This window comes from Atractosteus spatula, chromosome 8 (genome assembly GCF_055471065.1).
Source record: "Atractosteus spatula isolate fAtrSpa1 chromosome 8, fAtrSpa1.hap1, whole genome shotgun sequence".
NCBI classification, from domain to species: Eukaryota; Metazoa; Chordata; class Actinopteri; order Semionotiformes; family Lepisosteidae; genus Atractosteus; species Atractosteus spatula.
In genome coordinates this window covers 53,418,829-53,436,580 of record NC_142713.1, presented here as the reverse complement: position 1 = coordinate 53,436,580, position 17,752 = coordinate 53,418,829, and the positions used below count along the sequence as shown (strand labels likewise).

The following is a 17,752-nucleotide window of genomic DNA, read 5'->3' as shown; positions in this document are numbered from 1 at the left end:
TGAGCCCCCCTGGTGAAAACCCACACCAATTAGGTGAGAACATGCAAACTCCACATGTAAGGTAACTTATTGAATCCAGGGCCTAAGAGCTGTGAGGCAGCAGTGCAGCCTGAGCACCCTGCCTCCCTCCATCAGTCTTCTAGCTGCTTTATGGAGTACTGGGTCGCAGGGGAGCTGGAGTCTATCCCTGCAGGATACAAGGACACATGGGCACAAGACAGGATACTCCCTGGATAAGATGAGCACCCTGTCACCCAAGTCTTATTTTCACTGAGCCAGTTAGCAGCAGCTTATTACTGAGATGCTCTGAACGCAGCAAAGACAAGTTACAAGTCGACAGCCAGAAGATTCCACCTAATTTATAATGAATTACTTCGTTTTCCTATCGGTTTTATTTAGTTGATTTACAGTGTTCTATTTTACGTCCCTTATGTGTTTTATGTGTCTGTTATTGTTCAGTGCTTGAAAATCCCTCAGATTTGAAATGGTGATTGAACTGAGGAGAACCTGAGAGCATCTTTAATACAACTGGTATGCTTCATATTCACATGGGATAACTGTCTTTTTAAATTCTGTACAGTGTTCTGCAACACTGCAAAAAAAAAGAGCTCTAGGAAGCAGTGAAGATTTAAATCATATATTAAGAATGTTTAAGTGTAATGTTTTCTTTAATCTAAAAATACAGAAATTACAGTAAATTGAAATTCTACACACACTCACAGACATACTCATTCGATTAAATAAAGAAGGCAATCTAGTTTAAATATAAAGAATCTTTTATAGAGGTTTTAGAATTCAGTACAGAGCCTCGGGCTAGGCTACAGTATTTGGCTTGGTACACTGACACTGCTGGGTAAGGACAGGACAGTCCACATGGAAGGCAAATATAAAGAAACAATACTTAATTAGATATATCCTACGAAATAAACGGCCAGAAAACATAGTAAAATACACTTAAAAATGCAACGAGATACCTCTTTAAAAAGTTATTAGGCACAAACTGTTAAGAAATTGTCCACACAACCACCTATGTGTCACTTTGCATCTTGAACAGACCCAGCTTTTAGTGGCATGCCACCATATTTTCAAATGTATTTCAAAGTTGTGTTTTTCTGGTCTTTCTCCATTTTTAAATATTGCATATACATATAATAGACCGCCGAGACGTTTCTTCATATTTCGACTTCCAAGGAGTCACACACAGGCGTACACTCTCTCGCGCACACAGCCCAGCTGAGAGAGAAGAGGGGAAGAGTGCTGATGCTTCTTTTTACTACTGCAGAGCTTGCACTAGCTGATCCTGACAGATCCTGATCCTGATCCTGACTGTGCAGAGCCTGCAGTACCTGATTCTGACACAGAGGGCAGTGTAGTCCCAGGCTCCTGAGTGAACCCTTCAGACTGATTGCCAGTTACAGTACAAGCTTTTGTTAATGTTAACAGATTCTGGAACCAGCACTGAGGAAAGAGAGAAAATAATACTATGCCGGAAATACTGTAGTTGTAGGCCTGACTATCTCGACTTTCTCTCCCTGGTTTCTCTCTCACTCGGCCCAGGCTCTGTGATCAGACAATGCTGATCCTGACAGGCAGACACACTCGCAGACACACAGACAGACCAAAGGCTGGGTCTTTACACCCCATCTCCAGTTGAAAGGCAGCAGTGAAAGCAGAATAAGGCTTCAAACCCCAATGTCGAACCCCACCCTCCACAAAAACTCCATACCCACCCCCATCTCAACAGTAAGTCCCTTGTCCCCCCCCCCCTCCCCCCAACCCCCCAGTAACTTAATAATCAACCCTCACAACTTCAGCCTCCACTCCACACTAAAGTACTCCTCACTCTTTCAGCCCCCGCCCTCTGCATTTCAGCTTCTTAACCTGCAATGCAGTAACCGGCCGCAGGTCCCTCACAGGTGAGGTACAGTCACACTGGTCCCCTAAATCTCCTGTCCTCATCCTCACCGCCCTTCCAAGATCTGTGCATCTCAGCTTCCAAGATCTGTCCATTCAGCTCCACTCACCTGAATTCAGCAGCCAGGACTGTCACCTGACTATCATCGCACACTGTAAGCGAGCAGCAGCATTTACAAAGACCCCCACCTCGCCACAGTCCACTCCCTGCCCCATCCAGCTCCCCCTCCCCCTCTGTCTCTCAGGCAGAGACCGCGGTGTGCAGGAAAAAGTGCTGGCAGGTCCCGGACTGTCAACAGGAGGCACTTCTCTAGTCTCGGTGGTCAGGCTGCATCAGAGACAGGCAGAGCTGGGGGTGGTGGGACAAGGCTTGTACCTGCTGGTGTGGAATCGGTTGATTTTCTTAACTGCCCCTGTTGTAGCTATCGCAGCGATCGCAGGCACTGCTGCCGATGTTGCAGCTGTCCTGCTTGGCAATGTTTCTGCTGCAAAAGGGAGCTGTCGGGACGTGGCTCTGGGATGACCGAGCTGCTTGTTTCAGGTAAAGCAGTTTTTTGCCGTGCTCGGGGAACAGATGGGAGAACAAGACTGCCACACCAGACACACAGCCAGGATGCCCCCCAGTGGGGCTGCGCTAATCACACCTTCAGGTTTAGTTTTTGGCGAGTCTTCTTTGGCAACACGGTTTCTCCTTTACGAGTCGTAAAGCCCTTGCACTCGTTCTCAGTGTGAAGAAAGGGAGAGGACAGGGGACCGAGAGAGCTGAAGGAGAGGGGAGTCCCTGCGACCCCTCCCTGTTCCCCTCCAGACACAGCGCCCCGCAGTGGCGACGTATTTAAGGCGATCGGTGGTCAGCACAACCCCCCGTGCTGGAGTGGTCGGTAGGAGGGGATCCTTCATCTGTGTGTCCGGAGGTCAGAAAGGGGGAGGGCGTAGCGGCCTGAGCAATGACTGGACAGCTGGAAGGGAGAGCAACATACGCCCTACCCCTCCTCCAGCCCGGTAAAAGGCATACCCCAGCGCTCCCAGTACTGCCCCCTTCAACACTGTCCGCAAAGCCCTGCTGAGCCGGGAGGGTGGGGCCACGCTGCAGGAAGAGGAAGAGAGGGGAAGAAAGACTACAGTCAGATCAGACACAGAGTCACAGGCACACTGGGTCACACACACACGCGCCAGCATGGTGGCCGAATGTCACCTTTACGACTTGACAGCCAGTTTATCACCTGGTGGTTCAAGAACAGCATGAGCAGAGATTGGCAAATACACTGTAAACATCTGGCTGATAACATCTCTTCAACCAAGTGCTTTTATCTTTTAATTCTAAACAAACAACATCAAATAATTATGTTGTATAGTATATATTTACATGCGTAGTATATACATAGCACTGTACAGGCACAATTTGTATGATGGTTGGGAATACTGACGTCATAACAATGCAAAACAGGTTATGCATTGAAATTTCCTGCTGTCCGCCCACTTTGCTTATCATTATTATGGGTGTGTTTCCTTGCTGTAACTCAGTTATCAGGTGGTGTGGTTTTACATTTTTGTGTTTTCTAAATGCGGTCACAGGATTTAGTGGTTGTAGGTTTACTCAAACAGCAAACTGGCTTGAAACAAAGTTCATGGCCCTCACCAGAAGTGTTAAGGTAAAAGAAGATGAGGGTGCACTTAAAGTGTTGTAGAAACATAGCAGGAAGAGTAGTAGAAATGTGTTATATACAGTACCGGCCCAAATGCCCCAGTTTCTACAGTTTAAGGAGAACACAGCCAAACCAGGCACAACAGCAAGTCCCAGAAACCAGTTTGAATAAGCGGTTCGGAGAATGGTGCCATTATCGGACTCGTCCTGGTGACAGTAAAAACAGGAAGCTGCAACAGCCTAGGTTTGTTTGGGACCCTGAAGAGAACTTGATTACTGCTTGAATACAGACATCCCCTTGTCTGGACAATGTCGTTTGGATACAGTGACGTAAGAAACAGAGGAAACTCCACTGTACCTTAACCTCCACCTCAGGCTTGATGTTTTGAGTTTTCACCCTGTCAAGAGTCTCTCTATACAGGTTGCCCTACTTGCTTTATGCTTGGTGGAGAAGGTGGGCAAGCGTGTTCAGGTAGTAACAGCTAAGGCGATGTAAGGTCTTGATAAGCTGTTTGGCAAAGGCCATCCTTGTGCAGCAACTGTGCAATCAGAGAGCAGGCAGAGGACAACGAACAGCAGCTTGAGAAAGACAAGACAGGAGGAAGCAAGACTCCTCCTGGCAGGTCTCAATAAGAGAGGGACATCCCTCACATAGCACACTTCCCCTGGAAAGGGACAGCTATGGATGATGCGGAGGCTTATCTTTTGACTTTTAAAAGCAAAGTGGAAAAAGAGTGGGATGGAATCAGGCTGAAATCCTGATGGGAAGATGGATGGGAAAGGCATCTCATGAGCCCGAACCCACTTTGAGGGCGACTAGACTGTGGGCAGGATGCACCTGGAGAATCAGTCCCCTGGGGCTGTGTTGAGGAGGAGGAGGAGCAGACCACACGTACCAGGGAGCCCGGAGACAGAAGGGCTGAAGCACCACAAGAGGATGGTGAGGTTGAAATGCCTCAATTAAGAAGGAAGAGAGAGGCTGGAGAAGTTGTTGAGGGAAAACTCAGAAAAATCAGATGCTTCCTCACGGATCATTAACTAAGCACATTGAGAATGAAAAACATTTTAAGTGTTGTCAAAGCAAAGACAATGATAGCCCCAGAAGGCTCAGGAAAAAAACTTACACCTCAATGGCAAAATCTCGAGTACCTTGCAGTAATTCAATTACCGTAATTTTTGCCCTGTGCAAATCTTCCTTCTAGTTTGCCGAGAAGGATTATTTACATAAAGACAACAACAAAGATGTAGGATGGAAGGAATTTATCATGTTAAATCTTTTTAAAAAGTGTGTAGACAGAAGCTTTCATTGCAAGCCCAGACAGTTTCCCGATCGTGACAAACTCCAGGAAAACTCCCACACCTAGATTTTTATCTTGGTGTGTCAGATCCTCTCCAACAGGTGGAGTTCCTGGCACAGGAAAAGAACCAATGAAATGAGCCGGGGACACAATCTTTCTATTCCAAAAACCTTATTTTCATTTGTCTTTGTTTCATTAGAACACGTTAATGTTTCAGCATTCATAAGCCTTCTTCAGGACATATTGACTCTTACTGTGTATAATCAAGCATTCCTTTGAGACTGTGCATTGCTTTTGTGGACTTTTACTGGATGGCACTTCCAACAACTTTGTGCGTTCTTTTTCAAAATTAAAAGAAGCGTCATTTAGGCTTAATAGAAGCCATTTACCTGGGCCATACTAGGGTGAGGTGGCTGATCTGACCACAACTTGAAAAGGCTTATGCCCAGTGATCACACCCTAGCAAATGTGAGCTTTCTTAGGTCTCACTGGCTTTTGTCATAGGTTTATAAAGGGCTTTGCAAAAGTGGCCTGCTTTCCATTTGAAATCATGAGGAATACCCAACCCTGCAAGGAGTACTGCCATGCAGAGGAAGAGACACCTTTTAACAAACTAAAAAGTTTGTTGTGAACTTGCCCCACGCACCTCGCTCCATATTTAGAGAATGGGTTTCTTGACCTGATGGATCAGACGCTGGAAGGGAGCCATCCTCTCCCGAGTGCAAGGGGGCGAGGATTACCCAGTAACGAGAACACATGGTGGGAGAAAATCAAATCTTGGCACTCAAATGCGTGCTTGAAAAAACCTCAGAAACTGTTAGGGAAGCAGCGCACTTCAGTCACAATCTGTGATCTGTTACCGTAGACGTGCAGGAACAAAGAAAAGAATGCACAGATGACAAACTGTCGTGTTAGCTTACAACCTTTTTTTACTACCTGTTTTCAGGTAGAACACAGATCAGGAACACAGATACTCAAAGCCTGAAGTGCAGGAAGAAATATGTAGGAAAGCAGCAGGGAGAGTAGTGGAAGGGCGTTGGGTGTCTGCCCAAATGCTCCCGTTTCTGGAATTTAGGGAAAACATTGCTGCCAAAAATACTGCAAATCCCAGAAACTCTTTTTTTACGAAAAGGCAGCTGAGCAGTGTCCATCATGACCTGCCCTGGATGCTATGATAGTAGGGAGCTGGAGCAAACCAGAATTGAAGAAAACCTCGAAAGGAAAGAGGGAAAGACAAGGAATCCATCCTATAAATGCAAAGATATTACTGGGCTACTTCCTTTTAGAAATGGGCTTACAGAAAGGAGAGACTCACTTGACTAGACAAATCTTGTCTACAGTCAGTGAGAAAGGACCAGCAGAAACGTATGGCTAACAGTCGCTCTGTGGCCAGTAAAGACCGGTTCAAAAGGTCTCCTCTTGTTTGTAACCTTACTTACAATCAATATCTGCAACTAAGCCTGGAGATGTGCAGTTATCTCAGCACGACATACACCTGGGAAATGCACTTATCCTGATGAAATTCCCATGATAGTCTCACTCAATTCTTAAGTCTCCAGAGAAGAGACTAATGATATTTTTAAACCAGTAGCAGGCCCATTTAGGTCACCAACGCCAATGTGGCAACTGGATCTCAGCTGCCCTGCATACAAGGGCACATGTGCAAAATGAAAGCCGAAGAGAAGAAAAGAGAGCTGTCAGACAGACACAGGCAGAAGGGCAGGGCAGACGGGCAGACTGACCTCATGATCTCCTGGATGTTGAGCGGTTTGTCCCAGTTCTTCTCAATCCCTGGGACATGACCGATTCCCACCACCCCCACCACCACTGCCGGGACCCCTGAGAAACGGTGAAAGAGAACACATCACTAAAGCTGTCCTGCTCTGTTTAAACGGAAATACTTAAACATACATATATATATATTTTATACAGAGCTCAAGCTGTGTATAGCCGTGATTGTATGACAACTTATACAGTTGTATTATATATTATATGTATTATACGGCTACTATAAGACAAAAGAGCAGAGGTTGCAGTACTGACTCTGGCATTAGTGAACCGTCCCAACGCTACAGGTCTTTACCTGTCAGTGAGACAGATCAAACCAAGACAAAGAGAAATCAAGATAACAAACAGCACAGTATTGACTCTAGGCATTAGGGGCACATGCTTCAGGGTGAGACAGACCAGGCAACAGAAAAAGACCGTCTCTAACTATTGTTTTATGTGTTATATGATGCATGTAAATGTCCTATGAATGCATGTGTTTGTACTATAAATGTCTGCAGGTATTGCTGTAATTGTATACGCTTTAGTAGTTCAGGTGGGTAGCTGCGTCAGCATGCGTAGGCTGCAAAGGAACAAGTAATAGGTTTGTTCCATGCTGAAAAGAGAAGAAAGAAAACACAGCGTTTCGGGCGTGGAGCCTTCTTCAGGCGTGAGAAAGACAGGGCAGTAAGCAAAGGTAATGTAGCGGGAGAACAAAAGCTGAGAGAGAGGAGGAGCGAGAGGCGGGAGCAGGGGACAGAAAGAGAGGCCAATCAGGAGGTGAGAAGTCAGGATAGGTAAAGAGAGGTGTGAAATGAAACCTACAATGAATAGAGAGAATTTAGAAGAAAAGTAGTCTGTCGTTAATAGTCGACTACTAGTCTGTAGTCTGTCGTTAATTGTATATGCTTTGGCAACACTGTAATCCGTCGGTCACGCCAATAATGCTCACTGAATTGAAAATGAAGTGAACTGATTGAGATTGTAAAAGGCGCAGTACTGACTCTGGGCGTTAGGGGGCGCTTCAACACTGCGGGCCGCCTGCCTCAGGGTGTAGGTGAGGTAGACGTCCCTTTCGGCTACGATTGTGCGGTGCAGGTCGGGGAACTCGCCGATCATCTCCGCCATCGTCTGCTCGAGAAGGTCCTTCTGCTTGCACTTTTCCACGTCCTCCTTACTGGGATAGAGACAGAGAAGGAGAGGGGGAGACAGTTAGCCTGGGTGTGCATATGTGCACAGGGTGGACGACGACTTGTAACAGAATTATCTGGTTCTAATAACGTGTACCACCTGTGCCATGCAAACAGATCTTCAAAGGGATGTGGAGGATGCCTTTTAATGTAAAAGATCAATTATAATGCTGTTTCCTTATCTAAAAAAACACCCTACAACCTCATTTACTCAAAACAAAGAATTGTGTTGCTCTCCAGAAATAAGTGTCTAAATCTACAGACCACCCTCTTCTCCTGCAGCAAACTTAGCTTTATTTAGTATACTACACATACTGTAGCTTCTTATGCTTGAGCTCTGGGTTGATTGTACAGGGTTTGGGAGTTGAAAATTGCAATAATGCTTGACTTAGTCTCCACCTCTCCACTGTAATCACACAAGGCTTGGCAAAGCCTAGCTTAGCAAACTGCTAGGCCCTTTAAGAATCCCATTAACCGGCTTTCCTCCAGACAAATTAGACATAAATGAACACCAGACATTAGGAGCTCTAAAGTAAGATATTACATCCATCAATCCCCTAGCTCCTTAAGCAATCCTAAGAAATTTTGAAGTCAGTTAAATTTACAGAGAAAAAAAATCATTTTCCTGTCATTTACAAGTTTCAATTACTTTCAAACCAGAGAGAGATAAAAAGTATGTAACTCTCGTAAGGTACATTTAATTAATGTGGTTGTATTTTTTTTATCGGTTGTCATAAAAATAATGCTGACTCAGGAGAGTTTCACGAAGATCCAGAGTCCCTTCAGTTTTGGGACAGAGCCAGCTACGGAAGCACAAGAGCCGAGCTGAGTAAAACTGACGGTATTAAGTCTGTCAGTCACCATTGGTTTTGTAGTATTGTGCTGTCTGATAAATGGAATTGTGACCATAAATCTTGCTGCTCATCCATCACCCCTTTTATTGATCCATTTGACAAATTTCTCATTTAAAGCAGTTGAAATGGCAGCAGGTCAAGGCACAGATACGTCACAGTGTGTACTTAGACCTCCTCGCTCCCTTCACCATGGAGAGCATATTATACTAAGCTGGTCCCCCTCTGTGATTAGTAACAACGACTGTGCAGCTTTTCTTCAGTACATCCCGCAGGCTTTCTGCAAATCGTGAGACCTGGATATAACTGAACTTGTGCTATTCGAAAATAACTCAAACGGCTCCCTTTGTAACAATCTCGGATTCAAAGCTGAAGCAAGTCCCAGTTCATAAACATCTAGACATCTTGCTGGTTAGAGCTTTATCGTTTGTAACTCATAAATAAAACTACGCACTCAGTTTCAAGCCTCGACTTGGCTTCCTTTAACTGAACAGATTGTGTTCATCTTGGTCTGTGGCGATGTGGTTCGCAGAGTATTTACATTAGTTGTTAACAGAAGAGCCCCTGAAGCTGTTTCTGGGAAACCCAGTCTTATACCATTCACTGCTGCCCCCCTAATGTACTCATCACTGTGACCTGTGATTGTAATGATGCCTCCCTGCAAGCTAGACAAATGGTTTACTGGCTTAAGCTCTTTGATTGGGAAAAGAGGTTCCCATCTTAATGATATGCACTTCACTGTAGTACATGACAGAGATGCAGCACCTTTATCAAACTGAACCTGCTAAGAGCAGCTCAGTGGACTCAAGTCATTTCAGCTGGCTGCTGCCAATGACTGGAACAACCCGCAGAGTAAACCGAAATATTCCACCTTATTACCTGAGTGCATGTTTAGTTATCTTGTTAAATCTTTTCTGTGCACACATCTGTTATTTATTTAATTATCTTTGTTTAACTTTTCATTTCTTTCACTGCTTTGGTATAACAATGGGGTAAAGCCTCTTCTCCAGACTGTCACTATAAGCGAGAATTTGTTCTCAGCTGACTCATCAGGTTAAACAGAGGATTGTTATTTAATGACTGTGTGATGACCCAAGTGGGCGCAGCACGCCTTTTCCCTTAAGTTTACTTCTCTAAATCCCAAGAACCACTCCCTGCACTGTCAGTAACGCCAGGAAACCTGCACATTGCTCTGTGAAGGCGTCCATGCAATCTGGTCACTGCTACAAGCGATGGCTACACCTGATACTGAAACTGCAGCCTGACTTCATCTAGGGCAGGCAAGAGGTGGTCACACAGTGAGGTGGATGATTATTGTTAAATTAATTGGTTAATCAATAAAAACCGGTGTGCTGGGAAAATTATATCATTATACATTGGGTTTGAAAAATAAAATATGAGAGTACACTTGATGTCATGCCTGTAGTTTCTTTTTCGTAAAGAGTATGTGTATTACATGTATCATGCACAAATAAACTAGATAAGAAACAGGACCTGAAATAAAACGTCACATCTGAAACCAACACAACGTGCTGTGCAAACCATCTCCATACCTGATGGGGTCGGACAGGAAGCACAGCCCCCAGGCCAGCTTGAGCTTCTGCCACAGGCTGAGGGCTGCAATGGCCCGCTTGAAGGTGACTGGGATTGGCCGATCTCCCAGGTGGAACTTGCAGAAGGGGACGCGGCTCGCCTGAAGGACAGGACAGACCGACACGTGGACACGCTTTCTTGACAGCCTGAGACTGGCACGCAGACTTGCAGTGTCTATCAAGAGTTAACGCTGGACGCTGGCTTGGAGTTAGAACAGGTGTCTGCAACCCTGATCCTAGATATGATCCGCATTTCTGACCGTTTTCCTTCCAGTTAAGATGTGAATGATTTAACTGGATCAATGAGTTATTAGTAGATTAGGAGAAGTTATATTGACTAACAGATCTCTGCTTAGTGACTTATCTAAGGCTGCCTATGAAAGACCCCTGGGTTAAGATCAAGGTTTTTATATCAGCGCTTAGGCTATGGTTACCCTGAAGGCTAGACGAGGGGTTAAGTTTTAATCTAAGGTTAGAAACAGAGTAAAGGTTAAGGCTAAAATTTGAGTTTGCCAAGGGTTAGGTTTAGATTAAAAAATAAGTCCAAAGGCAGGCTTGAAACAAAGACAAGTTTTAACCTGTCAGATATCGTTAACCGCAGCATCAGACTCCAGCCCTCTTTCTCAATTACAGTCTGCGTTGTTTCAAGGTCCTGCATAAGAAAACCGCCTTCGGACAATCTGAATCCCAGACCTCGGCAATATTTTCATGCAGTTACGTCTCTGTGAATTGTTCACCCGCTAGATCATCCAGAATATGCTACTACGGGGTGTAGGCTTACTACTGCTTTAAATATTGCTCCCCCTCGGTCTGATTTGTGCCACATCCCCAGTCTGTTAATAAGACAACAGCAGGCCACTGCACACTGCTTTCTCTGTTTTACGCTGTGACTCATCACTCCTTATTGTCCTGGGTGTGCACTTTGGCCCAGGCTCTGGCCCTCACCTCCCGGAAGGCTTCCCTGAACTCTCCCCCCGGCGCCATGCCCAGCTGCTCTGTGATGTGAGCCGACACCTTCAGCAGCAGGATCTGCATCAACCCCGACATCACGCCGTTCTGAGACGAGACGAGGAGGCAAGAGGAAGAGAGGGAGTGAGAACCAAGCAAGCCAGGCGGGTCTTTCTCTTGCTTCTAACCTTTCTATCCGTTACGCCAGGAGTGGGGGACAAAGCTCTACGCTGGCGAGGTTCAGTAAAGCGGAAATTCACTTCTACACAATCTCACGGAGTCTCGACCTCTTGTCAAGTTGCGGGGGTCCTCAGTCCATCACACACTGTCCCCCTGCCTTTCGCCGCAGTCCCCCAATCCACCTGAGCTTCAGTCTGTCCACAAGACAAGACCATCCCGGTTCTTCAGTTGTCACCAAGTCCATCAGCCCCGGCCCTCCCAGGTTCGACTTACCTGCCTGATGGCCTGCTGGACCTTCTCCAGGTTGATGTCCTTGGCCTCACGCAGCAGAGTCTTCTCATCCATCTTCAGCATGGAGACCCTGTACTGACACAGCTCGACGACGACAACATCGGGCTGCACCGCCCGGATCGTCTGCGGAGCGTGGGGAGAAGAGAGGGGGAAAATGAGGTGGAGCAGAAGGTGTAAAGAGATTTTTCCGGTGGGGGGGGGGGGTGGTGGTAGGGGATAGAGGGAGGAAGTCAGGGCAGAATGGGTTACGCAGAGAGGAATACAGAAAAGGACAAATCAGTCTAGGCATCTGTATACATTTCAGTGTGTCACAGCCTGGTCATAGAATTGACAACACAGGCAGATCTGGCTGCCCAGAGTGGACAAGCTCAGTGACCAGAGCCTGGCTATAGAAACTGGGTGACACAGACAGACCTGGCTCTCCAGAGAGGACGGGCTCTGTGACTACAGTCTGGCCATAGAAACTGGGTGATACAGACAGACCTGTCTGCTCAAAGTGGACAGACTGTGCTCCCACTGAGAGAAGAGAAAACCAGAGACAGACATGCACTTTCTGCTACACTATGAAAAACACCCAGGGACTAGACAAACATTCTTCCCTAAAATAACAAATCTAATCCCAGAATTCTCACATCTTCCAATCCTACTGGGGGAGATGGGAGGAAACTCAGTAAAGCTGCAGTGTGTGATCTCCTGTCCCAGCCTGAGGAACAGACAGTGAGCCTGTCTCTCAATAATAATAATACAGTGTGTGATCTCCTGCCCCAGCCTGAGGAACAGACAGTGAGCCTGTCTCCCAATAATAATAATACAGTGTGTGATCTCCTGTCCCAGCCTGAGGAGCAGACAGTGAGCCTGTCTCTCAATAATAATAATACAGTGTGTGATCTCCTGTCACAGCCTGAGGAACAGACAGTGAGCCTGTCTCTCAATAATAATACAGTGTGTGATCTCCTGTCCCAGCCTGAGGAACAGACAATGAGCCTGTCTCTCAATAATAATAATACAGTGTGTGATCTCCTGTCCCAGCCTGAGGAACAGACAGTGAGCCTGTCTCCCAATAATAATAATACAGTGTGTGATCTCCTGTCCCAGCCTGAGGAGCAGACAGTGAGCCTGTCTCTCAATAATAATAATACAGTGTGTGATCTCCTGTCACAGCCTGAGGAACAGACAGTGAGCCTGTCTCTCAATAATAATACAGTGTGTGATCTCCTGTCCCAGCCTGAGGAACAGACAATGAGCCTGTCCAATAAGAACGCTTTATGTGGCGTATGAAAATGTCCAGTAAGGCTGGACTGTAAATGGTGTGTTAACAACATCAGTGATTCATTTCCCTCGGCCTCACCATGGCCACGTCCCTCTTGCTGCTGTCGCTGAAGTGCGCCGTGCCCACCAGGTAGACGACACTGCCGTCCGGGGCCTGCAGCTGGGTCACCGTTTCTGGCAGGACCGGGCTGGCCTGGCGCCGCTGGGCACGAACCTGCCACAGCAGCTCCACTGCCTCCGTGTCCGCTGCAGGGAGGAGAGGGAGCCGGAAAGGTGGGGAGACGTGAGTGGGATGTGCAGGCAGAAAAGGGGAACGGGAAAACAAGAGAGAGGAGGAGAGCTGGGAGGGAGGCCGCACAGACATTGGGTACGGTGCGGTAAGAGCACAGGAGAGCACTCACAGAGACCAGGGGGCAGGCTGGGCAGCGCGTGCATTTCATCATCCGGATCGGGACTGGCCGGCTCCTCCTAGGAGACAGGGGGAAGGAGGGAGGAGGAACAGAGAGAGTGGGAGAGCAGGAGACAAAGAAAAACATGTTCTTACATGGGTTCACTCACACAGTGGGGAAATGCTAGCAGCAGAGTGAAGGGCTTCCCGGTCTCTCACCTCTGTGTTGTTGCTCTGGTCCATGGGCGTGTGAGTGTGAACAGCCTGTCTCAGTCAGTCTTCCCGTCTGCAGTCTCTGCAGGTCAGCTGCATCAAAGAACATCACAACGGCATCATCGCACACTCTTCAGGAGGATCTCCATCTTAGAAATCCCAAACCTCATTCTACTCCACCTGTAAAATGGTGTCTGTAGCAGCTCTTCTCTTTTGAGCTGACCGAACAGTGTTTTATAATTGTGAAGATCATATGAGAACAAATGGATCATTTACGGTGGTGACCTTTACGCAGCAGGGCAGTAACAGAAGCCGTCTGAATGAAGCAGTTTGCTCAAGGCCGCATCTGCAGCGCTCAAGACCCTCTTGATGTGCAGGTCTTCTTCATATTCCACGCATTAAAAAAAACAGTTGGCAGTAAAGCCTTTAGTTACAGGGCCCCTAGCTTATGGAACAGTCTCCCACCCCAGGTTCGGGATGCCGAGTCAATCTCAGTATTAAATCCAGACTGAAAACCTATTACTTCAGCCTAGCCTACACACCTTACATCATAGCCTGCTGCAACCATGGCTGCTGGTGCTGCTGTCCATGCCATTGTGTGTCTCTGTGTTGGCCCACCAGGTAGATACATCTGTTCTAACCAAACTATACTATTCTCCTCCCCACAAGTCCGGATGGCGCCCAGGCTGGGCACCATCTGAGTTGGATGCTGCATCACTGCAATGAATCCAAGAGGGACATCATGGACATAGCTATCGTTTAGGAGGATTGTGCTGGTCTACAGAGACATGATGGATGAATTAATACCTTTATTCATTTTTTATTTTTTTAATTGTATAATGTTAGCATGCCCAGAGGGGTTGGGCACCCAGTTGGCCTTGGACCCCTAGAGGTTTTTTTTTCTCCTTACAGAGGAGTTTTTGGTTCCTCTCCTCCATTGTCTTCTGGTCTTTTCTGTTCTGTATTCACAACATGGATGGTCATTTTCTTTGTTAAGCGCCTTGGGGCAACCTTGCTGTGAAAGGCACTTTATAAAAATAAACTGAATTGAAATTGAGTCCAGAGGTTTGATCGGTCCTCCAAAGTGGTGCCCCGTGTGATCATGGCCAACCACCTCTAGAAAGCTGTTTGCGTCTATCTGAAGACCTCACCATTACAGCCAAATGAAATATTTGCAAAGTCAATCACAAAAGAATTTAAGAAGAGATGACTCCTTCCTTTAATTAAGAAGAACAAAAAAATCTGTTGATCACCCTACCTTAGGCTACATGTCTAAACAAAGTCAGTCTCAGCCACCCTTTTAATAAAGTTCTGATCAGCACGCATCCTAAGATTCAATGCAATGGCAGCTTCATTTAGGAGAATTCTGTCCAGCGCATTGGCACTCAGTGTACAGCACAGCTGGACTGGCCTCATCGCACTTAGTGGGCCACTTACTTCCTGTCATTACTGTCCGCCTACAGCAGCCACCAAATTACAGCTCCACCCCACAGCTACAACATCAGCAATAAAAAAAAAACAAACAGCAGTGACAAACACACAAAGAACACAAGACATAACAATGGGGAAGAAGAGGATGGTGGAGTTAGAGCAGACAGCCATCTTTATTCCAGAGACCTTATTTCGAAATGATCTCCTTGACCCTGAGTCCTCAATGCACACTCCTTTTTTTTTAGATTTCTCCCACTTGCCCCCACTGATACTTTCTTTACTACGGGTTCTGAGGGCGTCCTCCGGGTCAGCGCCGTCAGCACGTTCAATACTTGAGTCAAGTCTCCAGACTAAGACCAAGAGAAGAGCTGCAGATGGGAGCTGGTCCGTACGTTTGCTGCTGCGGCTCCAGACAGCCCAGGATAAACTGAGAGTGAGGGTGGGCTGGTTTAACGTGACACGCAGAGACCAGAAAGCCCCAGTGTATAGCAAAACAACCTATAATGGAAAGTTTTCCTACCTAAGATAAGAACAACGTAAACATAGAGGGCCTTGGACTGTAAAAGCACAAACTTTGCTTGAAAACCAGGTGCCTTTCCCACAAGCATAACCGGAATAGAGTCGGGTTGAGTCCGTAAGTTAGAGTATGAGCTTCACTTGCAGCTACACAAATACAGAACAGGAGGTCCTGTTGTAAGTCCAGGTAATGCTCTTTTAATAATGCAACTATCACTTAAAAAAGGGAATTAATATCCATTAGGAATGATGTAATTAGCTTGAGGTACAGTATGTACCAACTCTGACATGGGTGTATAAATGAAAAAATACCTATAACCCATACAAAAACAATAAGTAGAAACTGATAGTGTCACCGAGTCTCTTTGAATTGTTGTCTTGCTCACTGCGTCAGGGTAGAATTCTCCACTCTGTGTTCGTGCAGTTAAAGTTAGCAGGATCAAACCCCGACCCACTGGTTGGGTCAGTGACGTAGTGCCTGGTGGCAGGAGCTCAGCGTTCATGTCGGGGCGTAACGATTCCTAACAAGCCAAGTGTAACGGCACCGTCTACAAGAAGACAGATTTCCGATGTCAGATTTTGCTCTTCACAACATCGTTTTTTCACTTCCCGAACAAAATAATCCAGGGATCACCTATACGTTGCTGGTTTTTGGCGTTGTGAAAAAGGTCGTAAATGTGGGTTTTTTTGTTACGCTGAGCTCCTCATTTCGGCAACGACGCATAGGGGGGCTATCTGTACCGCGGACCGCCTGTACAGTTCCACAGGAGGTCTTGGGTGCACCCAGTCTGTTCGGTTGTTCATCGCTAATTGATCCAAGCATCTCATCCAGATGGTAGTTGAAAGAAACCCAACGGCTTCAACAACACAGCTGGGCAGCTTGTCCCACACTCCCACAACCCTCTGGGTAAAGACGTGCCTCTACTCTCGGTTTTAAATGCTCTTCTGCACTGTTTCCACTTGTCTTCTTCTGGATCCCATTTGGAACAACTGGTCAGCTTGGCCCTTGAGGTCCTTGGCCAGTGTCCTTGGAGGACTTCTTGTATCACGTCTCCATGTAATCATCTCTGTTCAAGGCTAAGAGGTTTCAGTTTCTTCAGTCTCTCAGTGAACTGGCTGCGTATCAGGGATAATAGTTTCTTACGTGAATGATTCTGCCAATTCCAGACTGAAGACCGTAGATCAAGTGGGGAAACTGCTTCACCATTTCAATTAGGTAGTTTTTGGCAGGCTTGATAGTGTGAGCCCAACACTGGATTTACCCTGGGTGCGGGGCTTAAAAAAAACACAACTTTTACAAACACTGTTGGTTAGTAGCTCACTGATCCCGAGAATCTCATTCTCTGGTTTGTGAAGGATCCTAAAGGACCCGCAGAAAAAAACAGCCTAGCTGGGTACCTTAGTTCGATTTAAGACACAACTTCTCCCCGTCACCTGACTCTGACAGTGACACGCTACCCAGACAGACCACACCGGCCGGGACTCAGACACCGCAGATGAAAAACGTCACTGCGGTCAGCCCATCTCTTATTAATATAGGGCTGCATGCATGTATGAACATGACGCGCAGCACAGAACGGGCGACACGGACGGACAGGCACAAGGGAGATGAACACAAAGACACCGAACGTACACAAAAAAGAAACAAAACCACAGACGGGGGGCAGACAGAAAGGCAGTTTCAGGAGACTTGCCCCGACTGATATAAGGCCCTCCTAGCAAGGTCTGCATGACAGCCTTGTGGATGCTACGTCCTGCCCCTATCTGGGGCACCAGGAAACCGCCGAGACAGGGTCAAACTCATTCTCATGTGGCGGTTATGCTCCCGGGAGTTTCTAATGCAAGGACATACGGGCCCGGAGTCGCTGGGACGCAGCACAAACCCGATAACAGACTGTAACGCAGAAGGGAAAATACACGCAAGGAGCGACAGCCTGCATGCCCACCGGTTTCGAGCCGTCACATATGGCAACACGGCTACGGTGAGCGATCAGGACAAACCGCTCGGTCAACACGCTCGCTTCTTTCACCGCCTGCTCAGGCAACAAAGCTCGGGGACTTTCGGCAAGGTAGCCGAGCCCGGCGCGGAACGGCGCTGTACCAAACGTCTGAGGATGAATCCCCACCATAAGCGAACTCCCGTCAGAAACCATCTTACCTCCACCGCTTCTACTTCGACGTCCGTCCAGTCACCGACACGACTATCTTCGGTTCGCGTTGCCCCCTGGGTAGTGTAGTCATCCTAAAGCCGCTTAGTTT

At 46.9% G+C, this 17,752-nt stretch overlaps 1 protein-coding gene across 1 annotated transcript; it reads right to left on the bottom strand.

Annotated features, from left to right (window-relative positions):
- Positions 1-758: 758 nt before the first annotated feature.
- On the bottom strand, positions 759-17,720 carry trabd (TraB domain containing). Its single transcript, XM_088923849.1, has 10 exons — positions 17,652-17,720; positions 13,553-13,639; positions 13,347-13,413; positions 13,025-13,191; positions 11,659-11,799; positions 11,203-11,313; positions 10,219-10,358; positions 7,629-7,801; positions 6,600-6,696; positions 759-3,001 (listed from the first exon to the last, which is right to left on the bottom strand). The coding sequence occupies exons 2-10, from the start codon at positions 13,574-13,576 to the stop codon at positions 2,830-2,832; spliced, it is 1,092 nt and encodes a 363-aa protein (XP_088779975.1). The 5' UTR covers positions 13,577-13,639; positions 17,652-17,720; the 3' UTR covers positions 759-2,829.
- Between the last annotated feature and the right edge of the window lie 32 nt (positions 17,721-17,752).